General features: G+C 33.3%; 1 protein-coding gene across 1 annotated transcript; it reads right to left on the bottom strand.

Annotated features, from left to right (window-relative positions):
* Nucleotides 1-71: 71 nt before the first annotated feature.
* LOC123716501 (1,5-anhydro-D-fructose reductase-like) lies at nucleotides 72-5,801 on the bottom strand. The gene is made up of 6 exons (XM_045672265.1): nucleotides 5,662-5,801; nucleotides 4,296-4,476; nucleotides 3,755-3,942; nucleotides 1,292-1,530; nucleotides 722-872; nucleotides 72-257 (listed from the first exon to the last, which is right to left on the bottom strand). Exons 1-6 carry the CDS (start codon nucleotides 5,731-5,733, stop codon nucleotides 114-116), a joined length of 975 nt encoding a protein of 324 aa, XP_045528221.1. The 5' UTR covers nucleotides 5,734-5,801; the 3' UTR covers nucleotides 72-113.
* Between the last annotated feature and the right edge of the window lie 5,692 nt (nucleotides 5,802-11,493).

Raw genomic sequence — 11,493 nt, 5'->3', positions numbered from 1 at the left:
GTAACATTGCAGGGATATTATTTGATTCTGTACAAATTTTAGGTCTGTAAAAATTGAGAGAAAGAAGCTCATACATATTAAACAGATAATTTTATTGAAGTCGACATTTAAAACTATTTTTTGAAGGGGAATTCAGGGTGTTTCTCAATGCCTGGGAAAAAGGAGAAATCGCAAATACGCCCCGTCTCGCCACGGTCCAAGCTGTTCAATTGCTTCATTTCCGTTTCATTTAGCTCGAAATCCCACACAGATATGTTCTGAAATTAAAAGATATAACAATATATAACATAACAATAAACTTTTAGAGGCTGAAGAGTTTAATATTGGTTACAAATTCGTTCGACTAAAATTTACACGCTGCGTGCATAGTTATTTTACTAGGACTTAAGGAAGGAAGGAAGTCATACAAGATTACCTAATCCAAATGTGTTATAAATTCGTTTGCTACGTTTTCACGCTAGGATTAAATTTGATACAACAAACCTGGAGACATTAGTAGCTTACTACAAGAGGGCTCCTTGAAACCTATTAAGCGTGCGAAGTAGCGGGTAAAAAAATATTGAGTGCGTAAACATATTTAAGCATTTTTTATTTATTATTAATGACAAATTACAAAGAAAACCTCTAGTAATAACTAATGTTAGTACTGTTTATTTTACCCCTTTTTTTTATAAAGATAACATATTTTATTATTAACTAACGAAAAGAATACATTTAATACCTGTTTAATTCTGGTGGGGTCCGTACTTTTGGGAATAGCTCCTACGCCGTGTTGCAGCAGGAACCGAAGTAAAATTTGCGCAGGAGTTCGGTTATGTGTTGCTGCAATACTTTGAACTACTGGCACCTCCAATAGGCTTGGGTACTCTCGTCTGTAATTATTATAAAAAAGATAAATAATGTAATTACTGTTAAAAATTATTATATTATATTACCTAGATCCATCTGTATTACTTTGGATTTGTTATGTACATGGAAATTTGTATTTTCTTTTTAAACTATATTTAAATACTCCTACGATAAAAGAGCATTTTTAAACTTCAGAATGTTTATTACTTTCAGTGTCTTAGAGTATGTCATGTTCTGTGCTTAAATAACCAAAATTAAATCATTATGGGAAATATGATCCGGCGGATGAAGCTGAACTCAAAAGCGAAAAATCGCTATTTTTGAAGAGCTCTGGAGATAAGGTTTCGGAATAAAAATATCGAGACACCAATCACATTATTAGTTTTAGCAACATATGCATCATGTAAAGTTTAAATACCGAATTGATATAAAAAAAAATCACCCAGTCTTAGCGGCCAGCATATCAGCGAGAGCCTTGGAACCTAAAGGAGAATAAGCAACAACAGGTACTCCTAATCGATTGGCTGCGTCGATTAGGGCACGTTGTTGGCACAACAAATGGACCTCTATTTGCAGGCAAGCCGGCTTTGCTATCTCACACAGTCTCATCAGTTGTTCCTCGTTCACATTTGACACGCCCAAGTGTCGAACCTGTCCTGAATGCTTTAGTTTTTGCATCGCCTGAAAATATTTTATAAAATTTTGGTTTCGTAGAAATTGCTCCGATATTTATAGGTATAGATTTTTAGACGATTTGTTTTTTTTTTGTAATGAAAATGCGCTGTGACAAATATTATGAAAACTACTTAAAGGAATGTAACAAAAATGATATCGTTACGATATAATCCTAATAAGAGTATAATCAAATTATGCCAAATATAATAAAGTGGACATAACTGGTATCTTGACAAAGTGTAGTCAACGAATAAAGAAAGTTTCTAATATTATGAAACACAGTGAAAGTGATAACCTGTTCCACATGCGATTATCGGTTTGTAAAGTACAGCTCTCCAGGTCCACATATTTTATTCGGCGGTCTTGTAACTGTTACTGTTTCCAACTTGTTGTCATGTGTTTCCGATCGTATGCGGAGATTATTATTCGGCGGTCTTGTAACTGTTACTGTTTCCAACTTGTTGTCATATGTTTCCGATCGTATGCGGAGATTATTAGATACTTCTTTAATAACAACATTTTTAGTAAATCTTTCAGTTTTATTTGGATTTATAAGATATGCGTTCGGTTTGATTACATTAGTTAATCCGTTAGGCAATTTTAAGGCCAGGAACCACTTAGTAGCAGCAGGGGTTTTGCTGTGCCCAGTTTTTATTTTTCTTACTGTCTTTTGCAAGAAACGGTAAAAAGTAGTTCGTTGTTGATCTTTAACCCTATGCTGTAAACACAATGCACTAGCTATCGATGAAACATCACATGTTGAATTAGATAAACCAAATGAGATAATCTCCAAACTGTGATTCGATTCGAGGTTATGTTGACATGAAAAGTTGCTTGTTGTGGGAGCTTCGACAATGTCAGCATTTTTATGTTTCAATGGCATATGGCTTCCAAGTCCACTAATATTAACATTTCTCTCGGCCCTGCTGGCAAAGCATCGAAACATGCGCTTGAACGCTTGTTTAACATTTGTTCTTCCCTCGCATTGTAAGTGATTTAAAGGAAAGAAAAAATAATTTCTTTGATTATTGCGATCGCAGTGTATATTTCTTATGCCATTTTTGGTTTCAGAATTACGCATTTGTCTCTTTCTGTTCTTTATATCAATATAAAATGTGTTTGCCATATGCATATTATCTTCTGGGGCACGTATATAAATATCTATATCTATCTCAGTATTTGGATTGTTATATTTATATATTGTTATGGAATTAAATTTATAGGAATTAAATTAAATTTTAATTAAGTAGAATTTTGTTTCATTGATTTAAAAATGAACGTAAAATTTTTATATGTATTTTTAGCTATAGCTTTCATCATATTGGCGTAAAATTTTGGTGATTTTTTCCTTTTTAAGCTCCCTTGTAGCCGCATAACACTCATCAAAGAGGCATCTATTCGAATCGGATTTAAGTTGATATTTTGCTGTAAATCGATACTATCAAAGGAATTTATTGTTTGCTCTCTGCAAAGATTTTGATTAAACGAATATAGGTTTTCTATTTCATCATCTCCTCCACAGCAACAGGGGCACATAAATTTGGGTATTAATGTAGTTAAAATACTGTTTTTTTGCGATACAACCCGGACATTTCTCACAGATGTTTGTGTTGGTGTTGTTTTAAGTTGGTTATTAGTTGTACTCAAATTATCTTGTGAATCGATAGCTAAAACCTTGCAAATTAAATCAGTTTTAACTTTCACTGGTGAATGACTATAACTGCTATCATTCAGATTTATTTTGAGCTCCCGAAGAATTGGTGATTGAATAATTTTTGTCCATGGAATATAATCTTTTAGTGATTTAACCTGAACCTGCTCCTTCTGAGATTTTTCTAGTTTACATTTGCTTAATATGGTTTTATTCATTATTTCACTTTGGGAACTATTATGGGAATTTATTGGATAGCTGCATTCTTTATATATTTCATCACTGCGATAACTAAGCAGTATATTCTTATTAGCATCTCTCTTGTATTCACATTTTTCAATTTCACAACGCATACAGCTATATACCCCCATTCTTTTAACTCTATTTATTGTATTATTATGGAAACATTTCAAGAATCACCACCAAATTTTCATTATGTGAGCCTGAAGTTTTCTGTTAGTAATATTGAAAGCCGTTGTCAGTGTAGTAATAGACAGTAAATGAATAAAATTATAATAGTTTATAAAAAAAACAAGGTCCACCTAGTAGCCAATATAGTGGTTTTTGACCATTACTTACTTTCCAAGTGCTCACAATATCTGTGGTAAGATTGACCTTCATTGATCCATCAGGGTTTTTAGGGTGAAGATCTCCAGGAACATGTTCAAAAGTAAAAGGAGTATGCATCAGGTATAGATCGATATATTGCAGCCCCAAGGCTTTAAAAGACTTTTCGAAATATTCATCTATCAGCTTAGGCGGATTTCCTAAAAGAAATGAGAAAATTAAGAAGTTAATCAAAAGGTCGCGCTAGCAAAGACTTTACATTCTGACGATATTCTATAGAAATTTGAGGTGTATTGCTTGGAAATAGTTCGTCTCTAACATAGTAATAAAATATTAATTCAATTTTCATTAAAAGCAAGGATCAGTCTTCTATTCTAGAATACATTGTGTGCTGTAGTGTTGATTTCGCTCGATTTATTTTCTTACAAGAAAGTAAGTTTCTGTACAAACAACGGTACGATTAAAGAAATATCCATTTATGCACGGGCTTCAGACCCGTTTATTGTTATTATGTAGGTATGTAAAGTATAGAAGAAGCTTTCATTGAACATACCTGAAGGAGCTAACTTGGTAACCACGAAGAGTTCCTTTCGTTTTTGTACGTCACCAGCGATCCAGTGGTTAAGAGCTCTACCAAGAGCAGCCTCGTTTTCATACACCTGCGCGGAGTCGAAGTGCCTGTAACCAGCGTCTAAAGCCAACGATACTGTCTTCTCAAGTTCCGTAGATGGACACTGAAATTAAATATTATAAAAAATAAAGGAACAATATTTTACCTGAGGCTCCATGTAACATTTTATTAATTTCAATGTTTTCTTTGATTCAAAAACATATTTAGTGTTGCCTACATTTTATTAATACGCGAACTATTGGTTTTACGTTGAGTAGAATTTTTATCTGTGTACATCATGACAGTTAATATATTTACGTTAAAAATTAATTAATAATGTGCTGTGAATATTCTTCAAATACAAAAAAGCCTAAAAAGAATGTGAAATGGATGAGATAAATTAGTTTGTTAAATGGTTTCTGTGTCATCTTCGAGTGTATTTGACAATTTAAATTTACTGGAAGAAAATTGGTCTCATGATAGTTGTTGTCGTGCCACCACGTCTAGAGGTCTATCTGCGAGGAGTGCAGGGGATCACGACAGCGAAACATATTCCTTTTGTAGCGGCAGATGTTCCTGTGGGACCGACAATGCCTACGTGTCAGAATGCTGTGACAAACCTCTGGTAATCATTGACTCAAATTCTAAAATTCATAAATCTAAATGGGATCTCTTCAAGGCATATTTAAAGAGACGTATCAAACTAATTAAACATGAAAAGGACAACGCGAAAACTAACAAGACTCTGATAAACAAAATAGTAGTAAAAGATATTAAAGTCGATGAAGGTCAAACATCAGAAATTGTACAAAAGTAAATTCATTTATTACAATCGTTTAGCTAGTCCAGTTTACTGTACTTTTTTATGTCGTGTCACGGGGAATGTTGAATCTATTAAATTATAAAGTTTATTGTTTTGTTTTATTATTTTCCCACGGGGTCGTTGCCCCATGTAAAAATTTGAATGCAAGAGTAGGTACTTTTTGACCGTTATATGTATAACGCATGCAAACGTACGTATCTTTCTTTATATGTATTGTGCTCAATTGCAATATAATTTAAAATTTATCCTGTTTAGAACATGCTGTAAGCCATTTTCCCAGTTTGATGTATTACAAACTTATAGTAATAAATAATAATTCATAATGTAAATAACATTTTCAAAGCTTCTATAAAATGATTTTGTCTGAACTGCGCTTTTTATGGAATACAAAAAAAATTACGTATTTTTTTAAAGACATTATAATGTCTGTTGATTTTAAAACAATGTTTTGGGAATTAAGTTATTAACAGATCAAATATAACTTACTTGCCAAGTCCCAAATCCAATTCGCGGAATCCGATCATTGTTTTCAATTACAAAATATTTCGGCACAGACATGATGAAAATTAAATAATGTGTGCGTAGATTAACCTGTTCCAACGCAAAAGACGTTCACCACAGACAAATTCAATGAGGTCTCTAAATCTCAATGCAGGCTTTCGAGTTGGCTATAAGTGGTATGATTGTATCGGACGGCAACCTTGGTGCTCGTAATGTTTATTGTTATTTTATATAATGAGAAAGAATTACAGAATATAACTAAATATAAACTTCTTTTTACGCAAATATTTTCACATATAATTAAGTACATAATAATGTGATAGATTGGTACAAATAAAATCATTTTAATCCAGGCTAACTGGTTACTAACAAAGTAAACAATAAATTAACTAAATTCGTTTATTAGGTTTAGGTTTGTTAAATTATGGTACAATATTTCACTAAATAATTCATATATCAGAGCTCTCCTTACTGGACGCTACATTTTAGGCGAACAGGTCAATCGACAGTTAAATTGTTAAACTTAAATTAAACATAAAGCTGTTCCATCTGTTGTATACTTGTCCTTTTTTAATTTACAAAAACTAGTGACGTAACATATAATAATGTTTGATTGCTTTACAACGACGCCTTACTTCTTTTCTCTCTAGTCTCTATATTATCTCGATATTATTTTAAAATGGAACTAATATTTGATAATCATGGGTGAAGTGTGAGTATATTCAATTTTAAAATTAATTTGGTTAAAATTTGTATCTACATACATAGCAAAGTCTGTACGCTTACATCTCCTAAACTACTTAATGGATATGAATAGAGTTTCTTAATAAGTATAAAGACGGTTTTTCTCCGTACGTATAAGTCCTTTTCTATTATGTTAATCTGTTATGCTTCTTTCTTAATTTAAGACAGCGTGAAACAGCAGTACGTAATATGTATAATTTTTCATCGTAGTGCTTGCATGAGTAGCTATAATTATCTTTTAACTGGCCTTGAACAGTTAATGCATAGCATTTACACAAACACAATCGAAACTAGCTTGGTGGAGCTATATTGTATTATTCGTTTAAAAGAACCGCAACAATAAAATAATGTGTCACTTGAAAATTGGATTGTAGAGATTGTACAATCAGTATACGATGTTTAAATAGGAATACAATGTTTGGCGATGCAACTTAAAGATAGCGGTTTGAAATGCCGTTATTTGTTGGAGCGACAAAACGATTAATGCACGATAACAAAATATGTACTTCTACTAGTATGGATTTTTAAAATTTTTAATGTTACGTAAAAACGAAAATGTATTCAAAATTGTTTCAGAAGTTTAAGTATAACTTATTAAACAAAAATCGACAGTCAATATAGTACTAGAATTTTTGACGGTGAATTTGAAGATACAGACCTTCTATTCTCTCAAATTTAATCAAATATATTACTAAGTAATTATGTATTTCATTACAACGTATTATCTCGTACGTCGAATCTCAAAAGATGCGTTATAAATTAATTATCTATTGACCACAAATGTGCAGCATCCGACCCTTTGTGTAGTGTCGTATTACAAGTCAATTTATGAAAGTTACTAAGTTGAATATTTATTACAAATTAATTTTCTCACATACCCTTAAAGTAATAACATTCTTTTGTGCGCTAAACAGTATCAATTTCCTTTTGAAGTTTATCAATGAACGGACGTCACAACACTCGTAGGTTAAGCGATGCGTACACAGATTCTGAGATAACAAACAAACCGCAAAATGTAAGGGATGCGAGCCTTCACAACATTCTCTATAGGCGTGGACTGCTTTAGACCCTCCCCCTATTATGTATGATGTTTTTAAATGTACCCGATTAGAAATGGGCCCTAGTTTAGCTCCCGTCATGGACCTATCAGCGCAGGCCAGTTCCAAGTGCACCTCGGACTTTAGTATTGACAGAATATTAAGTGATAACTCCAAAAAAGAGGAAGCGTCGCCAGCTCCCAGCTGGTTGTGTTGTACGAGATATCAGCCACCCCGACTTCCAAGTCAGTTCTTTTACTAAAATTATAACACATGTACTGAGTTGTAATTACGCAACATTCATTTTCTCGGCTGATTGTACTGGGTCATCACTGGTTTTGTCGCAGATACATATTCATATGTAAAATTACTGTTTTCGGACGATTATGCCTAGGGACAACATTAGCGTGAAGTCCAGTCCTACACAAAGTCCATCTACGGAGGATTTTGTGTAGTATAATTTTTTCACGCGTATTTATTTTAGAAGCTATTTTTTTGTTTTAAATTATTTTAAACTACAATTATATTTTGAGAGTTGCTTATATTAAACGACAAAGAAAATTATTATTCTAGGAACAGGTAACGCCTGTCGGTCACGTCGGTCCGGTCGTCATGCAAGAGTGCCTTTTACGGCTGCGCAGGCGGCGGCCTTGGAGGCCGCGTACTCCAGAGCACCTTACCTTGCACCACCAGCATTGAAGGCACTGGCATCTGCGCTCCAGCTAAGAGATGATAGGGTAAACTTTATTTTTTTAACACGCAGATATTGAAATATTTAAGGATATTTTTTACTAGTTATTTTATCCGGTACAGCAACGGAAGAAGGGTTCTCCTCGAGTGAATTTAAAACTCAGTCAGGCGTTCTGCAGGGATGTATATTGTCTCTCTTACTCTTTAACATCTACACAGAGTATATAATGCATTTGTACGACTGGAATGAGAGAGTCTCTGTAAATGGGTCATTTTTAACAACAATACAATACAAAAGTTTTGCCCAAACAATGGAGGACTAAGAAGAATTACTATCTCGCCTAGAAACTAGTATCCAATTTGGTTTAACACTGGATAAGACGAAAGTGATAATAAACCGAGCTGGACATAGCGGTGTAGTAATTCAGAGTGTTACTGCGAACTAGTACAACTTTCTAGGATCTACTACTGTCTTGATCGCAAGAGGGCGTGAGGACGATACGGAGATTATGTGGAAACACGGGATCCACAGTGGTGCGCTTGGGTAAAGTTTGGAAAGACCGCCGAATAACCAAAAAGATTTTTTTTTCCTATATTTCTATACAGCGCAGAAACAAAGGTTGGTCAAAAGGTGGATGCTCTGGAGATGTACTGTTGGAGAAGGCTCCTTAAAATACCACGAATGGCTTTCCAGACCATCATTTCCATCCTTAAAGCACTTCAGATACAGAAGGGACTTTTGTCACTTTTGTATATATGGTTATGGAAGTTTTTGGGCATAATGTAGTCATAAAACATAGGAATGAAAATTCTTATATAATGTTTGTTGTCCGGGGCCATGTGAAGGGAAAACGCGCGCATGGACTGATTTAGTTAATGCAACAACTGGATCAACGCTGCTGCAGTGCCGTCGAGATGCGTACGATAGGCGAATGTGGTGGTGATCTGTATTGATGCGAGCGGGACGAAACAACGATGTGTACCCGATCACCCTAAAAAGAGTGAATTAATAATAAATATCGATATCGATAGATATAGTGAGATATTTGTTATATCTTTGAAATCATATATACGTATTATCAGAATCACAAGTGATTGAAATAATAAAATTATAAAAAAATAACGCCTACTACTAATTCTACAGCAAACTAAAATATGAACTTCGACAAAAACATAAATTCGTGTAGGGGCCCGAAACAAGTTCAATAAGTTATATTTCTTATATAATTATTTTATTTACAGATAAAAATATGGTTCCAAAACCGAAGAGCTCGTGAGAGAAGAGAAAAAAGTGCAAATATTCCGTCGCCACAAAGCGGCATTGTCATATCAACCAATCAAAGACCTTCAATTAATTCATCATGGCTAAATCCATCTGATTTACAACATAATGTGACGTCTGATGAAATGGAACAAAGTTTTACTAAAAGCAATTATATTAGTCATTTATATGAAAGTGAAAACTCGAGCGAAAGCTGCGAGTCTCCATTGAATGTTGATACATAGAAACGAAGCTTTTCCAGAAATTAAGCCCTCATCTAAGTTCTACATTTTTTTACCAACGATAATTTTAATCAAACATGTATAAAATCAAAGTCTTATTTCAAGGCTCATTAAAAAGGCACATTTGAAAGTCAAATTACAAGATAACAATATTTAAAAACGAGTCTAGTTGCACCTTCCAAAAAGGAGAAGATTGGGCATGAAATTACCATACTTTTTTATAATATTATGTATACATTGATTTGATAATTAGGTAATAAGTAGGTCATGAGAAATCAGACTATTTATGATAGGTACATACTGTGATTGTATTTTTAATTTGTACTTAATTAAGTTAAGAAATAACTAGATAATAAAAATATATTTTAAACAGTTGTGTCTATGGATGTTTCCGATTTAAGCGGATATTGCCATCAATAAAAAATGATTAGGCTCATTTTAATTTAGATAGAAGGAAAATTATTTGGTAATCATAACATACTGGGGCCGATCAAGAATTACGCAAGCACTACATGGGGGGGGGGGGTCTCTTTGATGTTCGTAATTGGTGATTACGTCAACAGTAATTATTAACTTTTTTATATATATTACCCACGCATTGTCTATGCTTGAAAACGAAATGAATTTTAGAGGATTCCTACAAATAATTCCTTACGTTTATGTACTATTATTTTTGAGAGCTTTGCTTCGCTTGATAATTAGGTAAACAAACAAAGCAACTTTCCTATTTATTGTAGTAGTAGTCTTGTAATATTCCAGTTCTAAGTTAAATTGCTGAAAATTAACAATTTCCTTATTTACTTGCTTCCATTTACAAGAAGTGATAAAATTTGTATTGACAAACAATTTACCGAGTAGTCATGAAATGAAATTTATTATACCTAGTATGTAGTAGTAATGATAAGATTATCTATCTTAGTTACATTTGTATACATAGGAATGGGACATTTCAGCCTTTTAAAGACAAGAAGTCAATCAACCTTAGTGCCTTTGAACCGGACATAATTATTGTTTCGAACGTTACAAACACTGTAGTAACGACGTAATAAAATAGAAATTAAAAGAATAACGTTGCTGTTGGACGCTGTTTCCGCACTTAGACTGTCATTAGGTCCGTTGTGCGTGAGTTACGACGCAACGTACGGTAATACGTAGGGTTAAACCGCATAGTTTGTGTAAAGGATTTATTGAATTGTAAAAAGAAATTATAAAATAGCATTTAAAATAATTTATTTTCCTCTGTAAAGTGTTCTACACATTCACATTTTATTATGCATATGTGTTTTTCTATTAACACAATAACGATGTCTAAAGTAAGCAGCACTGTATGTCAAGATTATTTTCGTTGCTAAGTTGAATATTCCATTCAGTTAATATTATTCAATTTAAGTCGATATTTGTAAAATTAATTGCAATCTACAGTCATTGTACTCGTGACATTCATGTTTGAGGCTGGTCAGGCACGTGAAACGTGATTTAAATAACCTCTATTTTAATTAACTCTCAGATCAGGATTTAAATTTAAGGATTTTTCTATTACCTTTATAGAAATACAAACTTTATTTTAATATAAAAAGAGCAGTGTTGGCCTAAGGGAGCGTTCAAGTATTACGTAACGAAGTTTTGGGGGGGGGGATTGAATTACGCGTTATTGTTAATATTATTTACCACTTTTCAGTACTTTACACCACATAATGGTAAGTTTTAGGTATAAAAAGTCACTGGGATTGGTCAAGAATCGTTTTACTATTGGATACAGAAACTTTACGGCGCGTTCCAATACGTAATACTTGAACGCTCCCTAATGCCTTCAGCGTGAAACTCTTAAACCTAAGGTCGTAGG

Source organism: Pieris brassicae, chromosome 11 (assembly GCF_905147105.1).
Source record: "Pieris brassicae chromosome 11, ilPieBrab1.1, whole genome shotgun sequence".
Lineage (NCBI taxonomy): Eukaryota > Metazoa > Arthropoda > Insecta > Lepidoptera > Pieridae > Pieris > Pieris brassicae.
The sequence above is the reverse complement of the archived record's forward strand: the minus strand, read 5'-3'. Positions and strand labels throughout refer to the sequence as shown.